The 19,432-nt window shown below is 41.5% G+C and overlaps 2 protein-coding genes across 2 annotated transcripts in view; both read left to right on the forward strand.

Moving 5' to 3' along the window:
• The window catches only part of LOC100369369 (eukaryotic translation initiation factor 3 subunit I-like), a 70,153-nt gene extending 63,437 nt beyond the window's left edge, over positions 1–6,716 (forward strand). Inside the window, exon 9 of the mRNA XM_085492670.1 lies at positions 6,308–6,716. Within this exon, the coding sequence (XP_085348796.1) occupies positions 6,308–6,389 (82 nt within the window). The 3' untranslated portion in view covers positions 6,390–6,716. The remainder of the gene's footprint in view (positions 1–6,307) is intronic.
• A 9,449-nt stretch (positions 6,717–16,165) lies between these two features.
• Positions 16,166–18,499, forward strand: LOC102809940 (uncharacterized). Its single transcript, XM_006814584.2, has one exon. The coding sequence runs from the start codon at positions 16,166–16,168 to the stop codon at positions 18,497–18,499; it is 2,334 nt and encodes a 777-aa protein (XP_006814647.2).
• Positions 18,500–19,432: the final 933 nt, after the last annotated feature.

Raw genomic sequence — 19,432 nt, forward strand, 5'->3', positions numbered from 1 at the left:
CCAATTCCCATGCTACTGTGACAAGCCCATGCTACTGTGACAGGCTCACCAATTCCCATGCTACTGTGACAAGCTCACCAATTCCCATGCTACTGTGACAAGCCCACCAATTCCCATGCTACTGTGACATGCCCACCAATTCCCATGCTACTATGACATGCCCACCAATTCCCATGCTACTATGACATGCCCACCAATTCCCATGCTACTGTGACAAGCCCACCAATTCCCATGCTACTGTGACAAGCCCATGCTACTGTGACAGGCTCACCAATTCCCATGCTACTGTGACAAGCCCATGCTACTGTGACAAGCTCACCAATGCCCATGCTACTGTGACAAGCTCACCAATTCCCATGCTACTATGACAAGCTCACCAATTCCCATGCTACTGTGACATGCCCACCAATTCCCATGCTACTGTGACAAGCCCACCAATTCCCATGCTACTATGACATGCCCACCAATTCCCATGCTACTATGACAAGCCCACCAATTCCCATGCTACTGTGACAAGCACACCAATTCCCATGCTACTGTGACAAGCCCACCAATTCCCATGCTACTGTGACAAGCCCACCAATTCCCATGCTACTGTGACAAGCCCACCAATGCCCATGCTACTGTGACAAGCACACCAATTCCCATGCTACTATGACATGCCCACCAATGCCCATGCTACTGTGACAAGCACACCAATTCCCATGCTACTGTGACAAGCCCACCAATTCCCATGCTACTGTGACAAGCTCACCAATTCCCATGCTACTGTGACAAGCCCACCAATGCCCATGCTACTGTGACAAGCACACCAATTCCCATGCTACTGTGACAAGCCCACCAATTCCCATGCTACTGTGACAAGCCCATGCTACTGTGACAGGCTCACCAATTCCCATGCTACTGTGACAGGCTCACCAATGCCCATGCTACTGTGACAAGCTCACCAATTCCCATGCTACTGTGACATGCCCACCAATTCCCATGCTACTATGACAAGCTCACCAATTCCCATGCTACTGTGACAAGCCCACCAATTCCCATGCTACTGTGACAAGCCCATGCTACTGTGACAGGCTCACCAATTCCCATGCTACTGTGACAGGCTCACCAATGCCCATGCTACTGTGACAAGCTCACCAATTCCCATGCTACTGTGACATGCCCACCAATTCCCATGCTACTATGACAAGCTCACCAATTCCCATGCTACTATGACAAGCCCACCAATTCCCATGCTACTATGACATGCCCACCAATGCCCATGCTACTGTGACAAGCCCACCAATGCCCATGCTACTGTGACATGCCCACCAATGCCCATGCTACTGTGACATGCCCACCAATTCCCATGCTACTGTGACAATCCCACCAATGCCCATGCTACTGTGACAAGCCCACCAATGCCCATGCTACTGTGACAAGCCCACCAATGCCCATGCTACTGTGACAAGCCCACCAATGCCCATGCTACTGTGACAGGCTCACCAATGCCCATGCTACTGTGACCTGCCCACCAATGCCCATGCTACTGTGACAAGCTCACCAATTCCCATGCTACTGTGACATGCCCACCAATTCCCATGCTACTGTGACATGCCCACCAATTCCCATGCTACTGTGACAAGCCCACCAATTCCCATGCTACTGTGACAAGCCCACCAATGCCCATGCTACTGTGACAGGTTCACCAATTCCCATGCTACTATGACATGCCCACCAATTCCCATGCTACTGTGACCTGCCCACCAATGCCCATGCTACTGTGACAAGCTTACCCAATGCCCATGCTACTGTGACAAGCCCACCAATTCCCATGCTACTGTGACAATCCCACCAATTCCCATGCTACTGTGACAAGCCCACCAATGCCCATGCTACTGTGACAAGCCCACCAATGCCCATGCTACTGTGACAAGCCCACCAATGCCCATGCTACTGTGACAGGCTCGCCAATGCCCATGCTACTGTGACCTGCCCACCAATGCCCATGCTACTGTGACAAGCTCACCAATTCCCATGCTACTGTGACATGCCCACCAATTCCCATGCTACTGTGACATGCCCACCAATTCCCATGCTACTGTGACAAGCCCACCAATTCCCATGCTACTGTGACAAGCCCACCAATGCCCATGCTACTGTGACAGGTTCACCAATTCCCATGCTACTATGACATGCCCACCAATTCCCATGCTACTGTGACAAGCCCACCAATTCCCATGCTACTGTGACAAGCCCATGCTACTGTGACAGGCTCACCAATTCCCATGCTACTGTGACAAGCTCACCAATTCCCATGCTACTGTGACAAGCCCACCAATGCCCATGCTACTGTGACATGCCCACCAATTCCCATGCTAATGTGACATGCCCACCAATTCCCATGCTACTATGACATGCCCACCAATTCCCATGCTACTATGACATGCCCACCAATTCCCATGCTACTATGACATGCCCACCAATTCCCATGCTACTGTGACAAGCCCACCAATTCCCATGCTACTGTGACAAGCCCATGCTACTGTGACAGGCTCACCAATTCCCATGCTACTGTGACAGGCTCACCAATGCCCATGCTACTGTGACAAGCTCACCAATTCCCATGCTACTGTGACATGCCCACCAATTCCCATGCTACTATGACAAGCTCACCAATTCCCATGCTACTGTGACAAGCCCACCAATTCCCATGCTACTGTGACAAGCCCATGCTACTGTGACAGGCTCACCAATTCCCATGCTACTGTGACAGGCTCACCAATGCCCATGCTACTGTGACAAGCTCACCAATTCCCATGCTACTGTGACATGCCCACCAATTCCCATGCTACTATGACAAGCTCACCAATTCCCATGCTACTATGACAAGCCCACCAATTCCCATGCTACTATGACATGCCCACCAATGCCCATGCTACTGTGACAAGCCCACCAATGCCCATGCTACTGTGACATGCCCACCAATGCCCATGCTACTGTGACATGCCCACCAATTCCCATGCTACTGTGACAATCCCACCAATGCCCATGCTACTGTGACAAGCCCACCAATGCCCATGCTACTGTGACAAGCCCACCAATGCCCATGCTACTGTGACAAGCCCACCAATGCCCATGCTACTGTGACAGGCTCACCAATGCCCATGCTACTGTGACCTGCCCACCAATGCCCATGCTACTGTGACAAGCTCACCAATTCCCATGCTACTGTGACATGCCCACCAATTCCCATGCTACTGTGACATGCCCACCAATTCCCATGCTACTGTGACAAGCCCACCAATTCCCATGCTACTGTGACAAGCCCACCAATGCCCATGCTACTGTGACAGGTTCACCAATTCCCATGCTACTATGACATGCCCACCAATTCCCATGCTACTGTGACCTGCCCACCAATGCCCATGCTACTGTGACAAGCTTACCCAATGCCCATGCTACTGTGACAAGCCCACCAATTCCCATGCTACTGTGACAATCCCACCAATGCCCATGCTACTGTGACAAGCCCACCAATGCCCATGCTACTGTGACAAGCCCACCAATGCCCATGCTACTGTGACAAGCCCACCAATGCCCATGCTACTGTGACAGGCTCACCAATGCCCATGCTACTGTGACCTGCCCACCAATGCCCATGCTACTGTGACAAGCTCACCAATTCCCATGCTACTGTGACAAGCCCACCAATTCCCATGCTACTGTGACAAGCCCACCAATGCCCATGCTACTGTGACAGGTTCACCAATTCCCATGCTACTATGACATGCCCACCAATTCCCATGCTACTGTGACAAGCCCACCAATTCCCATGCTACTGCGACAAGCCCATGCTACTGTGACAGGCTCACCAATTCCCATGCTACTGTGACAAGCTCACCAATTCCCATGCTACTGTGACAAGCCCACCAATGCCCATGCTACTGTGACATGCCCACCAATTCCCATGCTACTGTGACATGCCCACCAATTCCCATGCTACTATGACATGCCCACCAATTCCCATGCTACTATGACATGCCCACCAATTCCCATGCTACTATGACATGCCCACCAATTCCCATGCTACTGTGACAAGCCCACCAATTCCCATGCTACTGTGACAAACCCATGCTACTGTGACAAGCCCACCAATTCCCATGCTACTGTGACAAACCCATGCTACTGTGACAAGCCCACCAATTCCCATGCTACTGTGACAAACCCATGCTACTGTGACAGGCTCACCAATTCCCATGCTACTGTGACAAGCTCACCAATTCCCATGCTACTGTGACAAGCCCACCAATTCCCATGCTACTGTGACATGCCCACCAATTCCCATGCTACTATGACATGCCCACCAATGCCCATGCTACTGTGACATGCCCACCAATGCCCATGCTACTATGACAAGCTCACCAATTCCCATGCTACTATGACATGCCCACCAATTCCCATGCTACTGTGACAAGCCCACCAATTCCCATGCTACTGTGACAAGCCCATGCTACTGTGACAGGCTCACCAATTCCCATGCTACTGTGACAAGCCCACCAATTCCCATGCTACTGTGACAAGCTCACCAATTCCCATGCTACTGTGACAGGCTCACCAATGCCCATGCTACTGTGACAAGCTCACCAATTCCCATGCTACTATGACATGCCCACCAATTCCCATGCTACTGTGACAAGCCCACCAATTCCCATGCTACTGTGACATGCCCACCAATTCCCATGCTACTGTGACAAGCCCACCAATGCCCATGCTACTGTGACAGGCTCACCAATTCCCATGCTACTGTGACAAGCCCACCAATTCCCATGCTACTGTGACATGCCCACCAATTCCCATGCTACTATGACATGCCCACCAATTCCCATGCTACTGTGACATGCCCACCAATTCCCATGCTACTGTGACATGCCCACCAATTCCCATGCTACTGTGACATGCCCACCAATTCCCATGCTACTGTGACATGCCCACCAATTCCCATGCTACTGTGACATGCCCACCAATTCCCATGCTACTGTGACAAGCCCACCAATTCCCATGCTACTGTGACAAGCCCACCAATGCCCATGCTACTATGACAAGCTCATCCAATGCCCATGCTACTGTGACAAGCACACCAATGCCCATGCTACTGTGACAAGCCCACCAATGTCCATGGTACTGTGACAAGCCCACCAATGCCCATGCTACTGTGACAAGCTCACCAATGCCCATGCTACTGTGATAAACCCACCAATGCCCATGCTACTGTGACAAGCTCACCAATGCCCATGCTACTGTGACAAGTTCACCAATGCTCATGCTACTGTGACGAGCCCACCATTGCCAATGCCACTGTGACAAGCCCACCATTGCCAATGCCACTGTGACAAGCCCACCAATGCCCATGCTACTGTGACAAGCCCACCAATGCCCATGCTACTGTGACAAGCCCACCAATGCCCATGCTACTTCGACAAGCCCACCAATGCCCATGCTACTTCGACAAGTTTACCAATGCCCATGCTACTTCGACAAGCCCACCAATGCCCATGGTACTGTGGCAAGCTTACCAATGCCCATGGTACTGTGGCAAGCTCACCAATGTCCATGCTACTGTGACAAGCTCACTAATGCCCATGCTACTGTGACAAGCTCACTAATGCCCATGCTACTGTGACAAGCCCACCAATGCCCATGCTACTGTGACAAGCTCACTAATGCCCATGCTACTTCGACAAGCCCACCAATTCCCATGCTACTGTGACAAGCCCACCAATGCCCATGGTACTGTGGCAAGCTCACCAATGCCCATGGTACTGTGGCAAGCTCACCAATGCCCATGGTACTGTGGCAAGCTCACCAATGCCCATGGTACTGTGACAACCCCATCAATGCCCATGCTACTTCGACAAGCTCACCAATGCCCATGCTACTGTGGCAAGCTCACCAATGCTAATTCTCCCGTGACAAGCTCACCAATGCCCATGGTACTGTGACAAGCCCACCAATGCCCATGCTACCGTGACAAGCGCACCCAATGCCCATGCTACCGTGACAAGCCCACCCAATGCCCATGGTACCGTGACAAGCCCACCCAATGCCCATGCTACTGTGACAAGCCCATCAATGCCCATGCTACTGTGACAAGCCCACCAATGCCCAAGCTACTGTGACAATCCCACCAATGCCCAAGCTACTGTGACAATCCCACCATTGCCCATGGTACTGTGACAAGCCCACGCTACTGTGTTGTCTGATGTGATAATGCTTCTTTCCATTCGCTACCTGCTTACTGTAACTCCTTTTTTTTTTATTTCAGTTTTTGCAGTGGTGGTGAAGATGGTTACATTAGAATACATCATTTTGATCCTCATTATTTTGATTTTGAAGTTGAGTTTTAGATTATAGCAGAACCCCAACCCTTGCTAGCAAATACAGTACATGCATCTTAATCACCCAGCTCCTGAACTCTTGATGCAGTTACTGCATCCCAACAACATAGTACGAATACCAGTATTTTTCTTTTGTTGGGAGGGGGGACTGGAAATATTCCTCTCTGTTTACATTGTATACAAGAATATTCTTCGGCCATCCATCAATGTTTGTTTCTAGTCCCCCCTGCACAATGAATATTTCATTATTAACTTTTACCTTGACCCATGTAACATTTGTCATTCAGTAAATGTCTCTGTTATAACAGGAATAAAATATATGTGTGAAAGTTCAAACGTTGTCTGTGGTCAAAATATGTCCTATAGGGATGCTGCGTTTTGCAAATGTAAAAACAAGACAAACAAAGGTCATAGCACCATAGTGACGTCAAAACTTTGTGTGTGATTCGTCGAATGCAAAATTGTACAGTCTTGCGCCTGCCTGCCAAATTTGCATAAAACCATTTGTTGATCAGCCTAGTTTTCATGTCATTTCCAACATGGTCAACCTGATAAGCTGAACTTTCGCCCTAGAAGTTTAAAAGGGCATAATAAAAAATATACTTTTTATTATTTCAATGAGTTTTATTAAGAATATTAGTTAGTAAGAATATCATTTCAACAACTGTGTACTTTGTTTTACTTGGAATAAAATTTAAGGTAACAGTGCCTCGCTAATATTAAAGTCCTGATAAACTAATAAGTTTGAAGGCTTGCTATTTGCCTAGGGGACCTTGAGCAGAGGTGACAGAGTATTTAGTGAGTCTGACTTGTGCACTATTGCTGTTACAAGTTTGTTGACTGTGGAACCCTGCACGAGGTAATCGGGCAGTGTTGAAGATGACCCCCTAGCGTACATGTTGTGTTCATAGTGTTTTAATGGCACATTAAGTGTACATGCGTAATCATTAAGTTCATCCTTGTTTATTTATTGGGGTTTTAAAAACAAATGATATATTTTTATTGCATTTGACTGTGAATAAATAAAATTATAAATGATTTATAAATCTAGAAATTCCAATAATATCTTGCAAGGATGTTTCTGTTTTCAGCCTCAACTTTCAACTTATTTTTTTCTCCAAATTTCTTTTCTTGTCGCCCTACAGAACCTGCATGTAATTTTCATATTTAATGTTTAACTTTTTGTTTTCACAAACTTTTCAGCCATCCTCAATGATTTCAAATGGGCGTCCCTTTATAATTATTACATAATGGTGCATTTGGTTAGAATGCTGTATTAAAATAGATTTTTTTTCATTTCTGAACAATACTTGATATAGCTAGTTTCTACGCAGCGCAACTATTTTGGACATGCTTTATCAGTTTTCATTCAAACGTGGTACATAGATTAAACATGTTAGGATACATGTTCACGACGATTTATTTCACAATTGGATCAAAAATGGCTGACCATCTTGTTTTTTGAAAATGTCTTATTTTGAACATGCTTTGTCAGTTTTCATTCAAATTTAGTACATAGATCATACATGTTAGGATACATGTCCCTGACCGTCTACGAGTTCCTGAGTCTGTCCATGTGTCCGTCCCTCAGTCTGTCCAAAGTCGTATTTCAGAATCTAGTAGGCCAATTCCGTTCATTCTTTGCATCTGCCTAGTACCTTATGTGGAACTTATGCACATGCTGTGGTTTAGCAATTCGATTCAAAATGGCCGACTGGCAGCCATCTTGTTTTTTGAAAATGTTGTATCTTGGACGTGCTCTGTCAGTTGTCATTGTTTCAAAATCTGGTCAAGGATGGTCGATTGACAGCCATCTGACTTTTTAACCTTACTACTATATTTCCACAATTTATGTAACATTTTTATTCGTATTTGGCACATCATACATATCAGTGTGTTTCATAATCAGATCAAAGATTGCCGAATAACGGCCGTTTTTATTTTTGGCCATATTACTACTACACGGAACACGTGTTTTGATGTAAATAAACAATCTTGTATACACCACTTGGAACTCAAGTTTCAAAGACACGCTCGCGACAACCCTCTGCTTTAATATGACGAGCACAAAGAGAACTTAATTTAACGGGGACTGTGTCATTTTCAATGAATGTATCACTGATCCAACACTTTTGTCTACCGCCCTTGCTCTACGATGAGCATTCCATGAAGGAAAAAATTTGTAATTGACAGTTTTTTTATTCGAATTAAACCAACGTAAATCATTGAGTGTGAGAGCTGAGGTTAGCATGCATGAATGAAATTTCTTGGATATCCTTATTCTTAATTTCTTGCAAACAAAATAACAATTAAAAATAGTGGGGTTCGAAAACAATGATATTTGATGTGAAACGTGCATTTTTGCCTTGCCCGTAGTGTAGTGTAGTGTAAACAAAGGTTACAGTAAGGGAAAGATTTTGGTGGCGTTGTGGGTGTGATAACTAAAGTAATTTTTGCACGATCAGTTTCAAATTTATATATGATATAAACTAGTAGATTCGCATAGAGTGGCTTTCGTGGTAATTGGGTTTCGTATTGGTGGGTCTCGCGGGGAGTAGGGCTTTGTCTCAGTAACTGGTTCTTTCATCCTTGTTGATAATTAAATTTTTATGTTTCTCTAACAAAGCTATTCTGGGAATACCATCCTTTGAAGCTATTAATTTGCCCTTTTGATTTGTGGAGTTGCTCTGGCAGGAGTTCTAAAATAAGACCCATGCTCTGATAATGCCCGTAGTTTCAAAAACCAAGCAACATTATCATTATGATCTTATTGGTGTTGCAAAGGATAGTTGAATATTGTTTATTGAAATTAAAAATCCCCAAAACCGTTTTCCAATATAGATAAATTGTAGTACGTAACAAATATATAACTCGGTCTCAACAATGAAATAAAGAAAAGTATATATATATATTTACATTATTACTAATGCATTGCAATACAACTAATTAAAATTGAAAGAAATTGCAATATAAAATATTTCGTCAGTAACACTTCTCAAGGGCGTATTTCACGGTCAGTGTTATTTACGAAAATATTTGTTTATAATTTTATAAATTGGCTTGGCAATTTCCACCCCAATTAGATATAATGTGTACATATTTTAATAAATAAATAAAATTAAAGATACACTAACAAAAATGAAATATTAATTATTGCCAATCTGCTCTGCTAGAATTGCCCTTATACTTTTGTCGTTTTGTGTGTTTGTCTGTGTGTGTGTGATTTCCAGTGTTTTCACGTCTTTTAACTCCTCTGTGATTTTTTTGGCTCGGCTGATTTTGTTCATACTTCACAGGTAGGTCGTACCGTCACTAATTAAAAAAAAATCCTGGCCCACCACTGCCATTGCAACAGCCAAAAACTGATTTTTGAATACTTTCGCCCCAAATACATTACCTCCTACCAGTTTTGTAATAGCAGTGTCCTACCTGGTACTAATTGCTTCACTGTACAATCTATCTGCCATATGGTGAGTTATGAATACAGGAGTTTAATTGATAAAATATAAAACTTGTGTGGCCGCCAAGGTGGTGGCTGAAACTCCCTACGTTCAGGAAGAACTAGCAATTAGATTGGAGTTTTGTATAGCAATAGTGGCAACACGCAAGTGCTTGGTAAATTTTTTCTTGGTAGCTTTTAAGTTCCACTGTTGACTTTGTCGAGCCGAGCTTAACATTTGAGTGATTGTCCGTGTAAACATTTACTCTCTTGACTTCTTGTTGTCATGTCTGATTGCTTTGATATTATACATACGAGCATACAAGTATCTCAGGCGGACCTCTCTCAGATTTGTTCATAACATGCTGATATCTTCCAATCTCTAATTTTGATGATCATTTTTGGAAAAAAGTGATATTTTTTACTTCTTGTTATAAAACCTCAAGTCCGATTGTTGCTTTGACATTATACATATAGATACTACAGGTAGACCTCTCTCAGATTTGTTAATTTTCTACTGATATCTTCAGTTCTTTTTTTTGAAACGTGCATTGCTAACAGCAGAGCTATCTCAGCTGAAAGGCTACTTGTTAGTCCCCGTTCGGACGTAGTCCGAAAATGGGGACTTATGTTTTGCCCTGTGTGCATCCGTCCGTCCGTCCGTCCGTGATCACCTGTATCTCGAACATGCAGGGACCGATTAAGTTCAAACTTCACTCGTACATCACTCATTATATGGGACATATGCACATGCATTTTTTTCATGATCTGATTAACGATAGCCGAATAGCGGCCATTTTAAGGCCGAAAATGCATCAAAATAACACATTTTCACCATTCTGAACCCAGATCTCAGTTATGCATGGACGGATTTCGTTCAAATTTGGTACATACATTAAACATAATAGGACCTTGATGCACGTCATTTTTTTTTTGGATCAGGTTTGAAATGGTCGACTGGCGGCCATTTTGTTTTAAAGAATTCAGTTCTGGATTCGTATCTGAGACATGCTTGGACTGATCGAGTTCAAACTTCACACACACAAGGTACATCATGCACAAATATGTATGTGCATTTGTTTCATGATCTCATTAACGATAGCCAAATGGCGACCGCTTTAAGGCCGAAAATGCATTGAAATCGCACATTTTCACCATTCCGAACCCGGATCTCAGTTATGCACAGACGGATTTTGTTCAAATTTGGTACATACATTAAACATAATAGGACCTTGATGCACGTCTTTTTTTTTTTCCGGATCAAGTTCGAAATGGCCGACTGGCGGCCATTTTGTTTTAAAGAATTCAGTTCTGGATTCGTATCTGAGACATGCTTGGACTGATCAAGTTCAAACTTCACACACACAAGGTACATCATGTCACAAATATGTATGTGCATTTGTTTCATGATCTCATTAACGATAGCCAAATGGCGACCGCTTTAAGGCCGAAAATGCATTGAAATTGCACATTTTCACCATTCCGAACCTGGATCTCAGTTATGCACAGACGGATTTTGTTCAAATTTGGTACATACATTAAACATAATAGGACCTTGATGCACGTCTTTTTTTTTTTTTCGGATCAAGTTCGAAATGGCCGACTGGCGGCCATTTTGTTTTAAAGAATTCAGTTCTGGATTCGTATCTGAGACATGCTTGGACTGATCGAGTTCAAACTTCACACACACAAGGTACATCATGTCACAAATATGTATGTGTATTTGTTTCATGATCTCATTAACGATAGCCAAATGGCGACCGCTTTAAGGCCGAAAATGCATTGAAATCGCACATTTTCACCATTCCGGACCCGGATCTCAGTTATGCATAGATGGATTTTGTTCAAATTTGGTACATACATTAAACATAATAGGACCTTGATGCACGTCTTTTTTTTTTTTCGGATCAAGTTCGAAATGGCAGACTGGCAGCCATTTTGTTTAAAGAATTCAGTTCTGGATCCGTATCCGAGACATGTCTGGATTGATCAAGTTCAAACTTCACACACACAAGGTACATCATGTCACAAATATGTATGTGCATTTGTTTCATGATCTCATTAACGATAGCCAAATGGCGACTGCTTTAAGGCCGAAAATGCATTGAAATCACACATTTTCACCATTCCGAACCCGGATCTCAGTTATGCACGGACGGATTATGTTCAAATTTGGTACATACATTAAACATAATAGGACCTTGATGCACGTCATTTTTTTTTTTCAGATCAAGTTCGAAATGGCCGACTGGCGTTCATTTTGTTTTAAAAAATTCAGTTCTGGATCCGTATCCAAGACATGTCTGGATTGATCAAGTTCAAACTTCACACACAAATAGATATGTGCATTTGTTTCATGATCCGCTTAACAATAGCTGAATGATGGCCATTTTAAGGCTGAAAATGCATCAAAATCACGTAATTTCACAATTACGGAACCGGATCTCAGTTATGCATGGATGGATTTTGTTCAGATTTAGTACAATGTGTTGTACATATGCAGGTGCATTTCGGTCATGATCTGCTTTGAATGTATATGTCACTCAAATATGAACGGAATGGGGACGTGTCATTGACAATGACTTGTTTCCATTAGATATTAGTAATACTTCGTCAATCTGATTGTAATACCTAAATACACGCATAGCAACATAAGTACCTGGCAGCTAACATGCCTATTTCTTTGTTTCATATTATCCATTCAAAGACACATCCCCTGGTGCTGGGGATTTTTAGCTCCGCTGTCGACTTTGTCGAGCAGAACTTATCATGTGAGTGATTGTCCGTCGTCGTCTGTGTCAATGTTTTACTTTTTCCACTTCTTCTTGAAAATTACAAGCCTGAATGCTTTGATACTTGGTGTATATGTACCTTGGGCAGACCTCTCAGATTTGTTCATTTCATGATGATATCTTCAATTCTCTAATTTTGGTGAATATTTTTGTCATTTTTGGTAAAAAGTGATATTTTCGACTTCTTGTTAAAAACCAATAGTTCAATTGCTTTGATATTACATATATAGATACTAAATGTAGACCATTCTCAGATTTGTTCATTTCGTGATATCTTCAATTCTCTAATTTTAGTGAATATTTTTGTCACTTTTGGTAAAAAATGATATTTTCGACTTCTTGTTAAAAACAGCAAGTCTGATTGCTTTGATATTACATATATAGGTACTACATGTGGACCTCTCACAGATTTGTTCATTTTGTGATAATATCTTCAAATCTCTAATTTTGGTGAATATTTTTGTAATTTTTGGTAAAATAGTGATATTTTCGACTTCTTGTTAAAAACCAAAAGTTCAATTGCTTTGATATTACATATATAGATACTACATGTAGACCTTTCTCAGATTTGTTCATTTCGTGATGATATCTTCAATCCTCTAATTTTGATGAATATTTTTGGTAAAATGTGATATTTTCGACTTCTTGTTGAAAACCGCAAGTCCAATTGCTTTGATATTATATATATAGGTACTACATGTGGATCTCTCTCAGATTTGTTCATTTTGTAATGATATCTTCAATTCTCTAATTTTGGTGAATATTTTTGTCATTTTTGGTAGAAAGTGATATTTTCGACTTCTTGTTGCCACAAACTCGGACCCGTTCTCGTTCAGAAAAACAACTACAATTCCACAAATATATACATAAATATTACGCAAATACAATAAGAAAAATGAACAATTCATAATAAGTTTATGTATCCTGAGTAAATAATTACCATGATGAACAGGTGAAATAGGCTTTCAATATTGTTTCGTACAAACAATGGGTACACGTGGCGTACACGCTCCTATTCGTATTTTATCAGTTAACAAAATATACAATGTTTACACCAAATTTTCTGCAAAATACGTTTCAAATATTAGTATCATCTTACTGAAAGTGAATTCATAAACGTGGAAAGTAGATGGGAAATACTGAATGGGTTGTCATCCCTCAGTGGTTTCAAAGCGATGCTCACGCCGCAAATCTCAGTGACCAACTGACTGAATGTCAAGTTAAACGCCACTGCACATGCGTGAAGTAAATTATAAGGCTAATTATGTTGCATAAAAAAGAACACTAAATGCAACTATCTCGGTCAGCAATTGAATCATCAATCTTCATGATTTGTGCAACTGGTATTTCCATCTAGATCTATTTGCTCAATGGTATGAACTTTACAATTGTCAAGTTCGAGAGTGTGTTTTTACGTACAGTGACACTCAAACATTTAACAACGTATTGAACAGGAAGTCCATCTTTGGCTAGTGGCATTGTACAGAAAATGTTTCAGTAAGGAATTTTTATGCATATCAAAATCCTTTATTGGAACAGAACATGTTATATATTCACAAAACAATGTTGCCATGTTTCTAGGCGTACAACGAATTGGAAATAAAAGAAATCGTTCGATACGTTTCTTGGATAATACAAAATTACTGACTTGCAGCCATGCCTGTGCTAGCTGTAACTTGAACTTTTTTGGTCTTCCTCAAATTCCTGATTAGTTCAATTAGAGTTTTAGTCTTGCCAGTTCCAGCTTGTTCCATTAATAAAAAACGGTGTCCATGTATGGCCATGTCTAAACTGAACTGTTATATTTTGACATTGTGATCGGCACTCGAAGCTCTACTCCACAACACTGATGAAAAGTTATTTTAAAAATTGTTGAAAGCTAATAGCAAACCGTTTAGTTCACAAATGACTAACTTCAAAATGGAACAAAATTCAAAATATGAAATTTGGAATTTGGTTCTTGGATATTTCGTCTTCGTCGTCCTTTACTTCGTTTAGTTGTTCGAACTTCCCAGTTTGCGTATAAAGGGAGAGTTTCGCGATTTCGACATCGAAAATACCTTTGCTTCATTATTTGCTGAGGGACGATCGCTTAGGTATGTGCTCTGTAACTTGCAGCAAATGAACCTAAAAACGTTAGGTAATCAAACAAAAATGACGTTGTACTAAAGTACAAAAAGTACGTTCAAGGTCTTCTATTTTTTCGTAGCATAAAAACGATTTAATCCCTCGCTTATTGCGACACCCTCAAATCAACTGATTTCCATTCCCCTCAAGAGTCAAAATGGTATGTGCTTCCATTGTATGCCACAACTCGAAACAGTCTTTTTTTGCCTGGCGTGTTCATTTGCCTTCAATAACGTTTCAGTGGCTGTCACTGTCGTATTCTGAGTCTTGCCGATAACATTTTTGTTCAAATTCCCGTAGCTGTTGACGAGAAAACTCCGACAAATTTTCAACTAAAGCTAATTTGCATAACAATGTTTTTCCCCTTGGTCGCCATATTGGACACCGCTTACAACTAGGGAAATTCACTCGCATTAAATTGTGTTCACCGTGATAGGCAAAAATGTATTTCCACTAAAGTATACGTTCAAGATCTGCACTTTCTCATAGCATAAACACGGTGTTTACCTTTGATTACTTAATCTAATCGAGGTAGCAGGTATTCACGCTAAATTTTGGATTTGGTATTTTTTTTTTTTATTATTTATTTATTAACACACAACATCCCCTGGAGGGGATGAAAAGGGTTACAAATCAAATATTAGTAAAAGAAAAATAACTACATAAAAAGTAAGGGAACAAAAAAGCATTAAAAAAAAGAAAGATAAATTTGTATACGAGGAATGTGTTACTGGCTTAGTTTATGTAGGTGCTGCTGTCTTGTATTAAAACAGTTTTTTAAATATTGCGCTAAAGGAATTGACACTTTCTCGTTACTTAGTAATGATATGAATTTATTTTCATTACTAAATTTGTCAAAATTTGGTATACATTTATTAGCTACAATGTAAAGTTTTGATCTTATTTCGTTGTAATGAGGACAATTTATGACAAAATGTTGTTCATCTTCAACATGGCCATTGTCGCACATATTGCAGACTCTGTCTTTAAAATCCAAACCTATATGCCGGCCTGTTTCAATTTTCAGACAGTGGTTGCCAAGTCTAAATTTTGTTAAGGATTTGCGAAGTTCATTGTTTTTATCGGAAATATAACTAGCCGAGCTTGATGTCGATTTAGAATTCTGCTTACAAATAATTTAGCCAATCATAGTACGTTAATTTTAGCCAATAAAACAACCTCATTAATAGTTATACCCTATCAGCTCGTTTCCCTATTACCCAATAATGTACAAGGCCAAAGTCACTTTCCGCCAAAATGCAAGGAATGTAAACTTGTGTATATAAGTGGGTGTTTTGACACATCACGGCAGGAGTTTCAATAAAGTCATCTGTTATAGTGTACACCAGTTCGTCTCTTGTTATCCACCCCTGAACCTTATCTTAACAATTACACACATTGTTTTGGTGCCGAGACCAGGATTCAAGATGACCGAACGACCAACTCTTTCCAAACTGAAGGGAACTCGCTCAGCGCATCGTGGACAGATGACGAAGCTCCTGAAAAAGGCTGACGAAAACGTCAACGTTTTCCCCCAAGACAACATTGAAGGTGCGTTAGATTCACTCACTGCTATCCATAACTTGATCTCATCGAAGTACGAAAGTCTTATCAACCTCGACAAACAAATAGTCGAACAGACGGAAGAAAACAGCTTGGAGGCGACTATCACCGAATCTGACGATTACCTGACCGATATATACGAGAAAAAACATATTTTATCTCGATTTATCGAAAGAAAGTCGCGAGCTGATACAAGCCCACCGACAAGCCCTGCTGTCCCCGCTGCTGCATCAACCAGTTCAGCAGTCACCATTGCCGCTTCATCCACCCAACCTAACAGAACCATAAACCTACCAAAGTTATCGCTGCCAACATTCAACGGAGATGTTCTGAAATGGGTGAGTTTTCGAGATGCATTTTATTCCGCAGTTCACAACAATCCCAATCTCGAAAAGATTCAAAGGTTTCAGTACCTACACGCTCAATTGTCCGACGAAGCCGCTCACACTATTGAAGGATTGACACTAACAAATGAAAACTATGATCACGCAATCGACCTACTGGAACAAAGATATGGACAGAAACACAAAGTAATAAGTGCCTACATGAAAGCTTTATGGGATATGCCTAAACCATCTAGCGATTTCAACAGCTTACGAAACTTTTACGACACCTTAGAAAGTTATATTCGTGGGCTCAGTTCGCTCGGAAAATCCGAAGAATCCTATGGCGATCTACTCGTACCTATCGTCATGGAAAAGTTGCCGCCAAATACACGAAAACAGATTGCGCGGGATCATGGAAATAACGAATGGAATCTACCCGAACTTCGTCAAGCCATCCATAACGAGATGGACGCTCTACAAGCTGGATTCTCCGCCGATATTCATGACCGCGAATTGTACACAGAAACCCCGGTAACTGCGGCATTCTACACGGGAAGTGACCCGGTCACTTCACGGAAATCGATCCGGGCGAGACCGACTAAATCTATCGTATGTGCGTACTGCAAAGATGCCCATCCGTCGATACATTGTAAAGTTGTGACTGACTACAATAAATGCCTCGAGATAATAAAACGCGATCGTTTATGCTTCAACTGTCTCGGTAAACACAAAGTTACGGACTGCCAATCTAAATTCAGTTGTCGCGCCTGCAGGAGGAAACATCACACTTCTCTATGTAAGGGAACCTCTACTAGTAACGACAAGAGCTCCACTACTCCAGTAACTCAAACACACGTGAACTTTACTACTACCGCGAATACCGCATCGCATAATGGACCAGTTTTATTGAAAACCGCCGTAACTGAAGTATTCGCGGGTAGCGAAACTGCAACGGCTACGATATTGTTCGATGAAGGGGCCACGCGATCTTTCGTAACTACAAACTTCGCCGATAAACTCAATGCACAAACTGACAAATGTGAAGTCATTAACTTAGCAACGTTTGGTGACAATGGTTCACGTGCTAGATCGTTTAATGTCTCTACGCTTTCAGTTCACACCATTACAGGAAAGAAAAAGAACATTTCCGCACTCGTTGTTCCAAACATCTCCACTCCCACAAAGGACTTGATCACTTCGTCCCTATTGGAATTACCTCATCTACGCAATTTGAACTTAGCCCACCCCATTTCAGGAAGCGAATCCTTTGAAATATCGATTCTCATTGGCGCAGATTACTACTGGAATTTCGTGGGAGACCACATTGTTCGTGGACCCGGTCCAACTGCTGTATCGTCCATACTTGGATATTTGCTTTCCGGTTCTATTCAAGGATACAGACCTAAAAGTGTATTTGCCAATGACGCAACTATTCTACACATTGCTACTAATCCGTCTGTTGTAAACGATCAACTCCAGGATTACTGGAAGCTCGAGACAATCGGCATCACTGATAATTCCCACCCTCCAGTAATGAGCACAGACTTCGAACATTACAGAGATAATCATCTCATAATCGAAAACGGACGGTACACTGCGGGGTTACCGTGGAGACAAGACCACTCTCCTCTGCCGACTAACTTTCGTATTGCAGAGAAACGCACTCGCGCTATGACTCGTAAACTTCCACCGCATTTGTTACAAACATATGATGGAATCATTAAGAACCACAAAGCGCGGAATTTCATTGAAGAAGTTACTGACGACGATAACCTTCGCGGACCACTGAAACCGGAAATTACCCGCCTTACACCAGCTACAACCGCTGCTGCGATTGCCCGACTACGCATACAGAACATAAATGACATATGAACTATGAACTGAATATACCGATCATTTTATACTTAGCTTATTGTGACAGTTTGTGACTGTGTTGATTTTACGAATTTTCGAACTTTATATTTACTCGCATTTAATCGATATCTATCCTGAATTGTATTTTATCTTCGCATATATTTACTTTCGTATTTTACTTCAAACTATCGTTTACTTTGTTCAACTTTTTGTTCATTTTCGTTTACATGGCTATCTTTTATTTCGCGGCCCGGAAAAATATCGGAAATATAACTAGCCGAGCTTGATGTCGATTTAGGATTCTGCTTACAAATAATTTAGCCAATCATAGTACGTTAATTTTAGCCAATAAAACAACCTCATTAATAGTTATTTACCTATCAGCTCGTTTCCCTATTACCCAATCATGTACAAGGCCAAAGTCACTTTCCGCCAAAATGCAAGGAATGTAAACTTGTGTATATAAGTGGGTGTTTTGACACATCACGGCAGGAGTTTCAATAAAGTCATCTGTTATAGTGTACACCAGTTCGTCTCTTGTTATCCACCCCTGAACCTTATCTTAACAATTACACACAGTTTTTCATAATTGTTAAGTAGTTTTCTTGTTCAATTTTGGTTTTAAAAAGTTTGTAGGTTCTTAGTTTATTTTTAGAATTTGATTTTTTCCTATTGTCATTATTTATTTCATTTTTCCACTCAGTTGTAAACTCTTCTTTTAATTTCTCATCAATTGTTTTTAGTTTTGATAATGAGATAATATTTGTTTCATTTAAAAGATAAGAATGGTTTATATTTTTTAATATCAAATCAAGTCTTTTAAACCATTTACTTTTAATAATTTTATTGACATAGTATGCTTCTTGAAGTAGAGTATTTGTGGAATTTGCAATACGATTGGCATATTTTATCATTTGTTTCTTAATAAAAGAGTCAAGAGGTAATTTTCCC

This window comes from Saccoglossus kowalevskii, chromosome 18, assembly GCF_978046115.1.
Source record: "Saccoglossus kowalevskii chromosome 18, keSacKowa6.1, whole genome shotgun sequence".
Taxonomy (NCBI): Eukaryota; Metazoa; Hemichordata; class Enteropneusta; family Harrimaniidae; genus Saccoglossus; species Saccoglossus kowalevskii.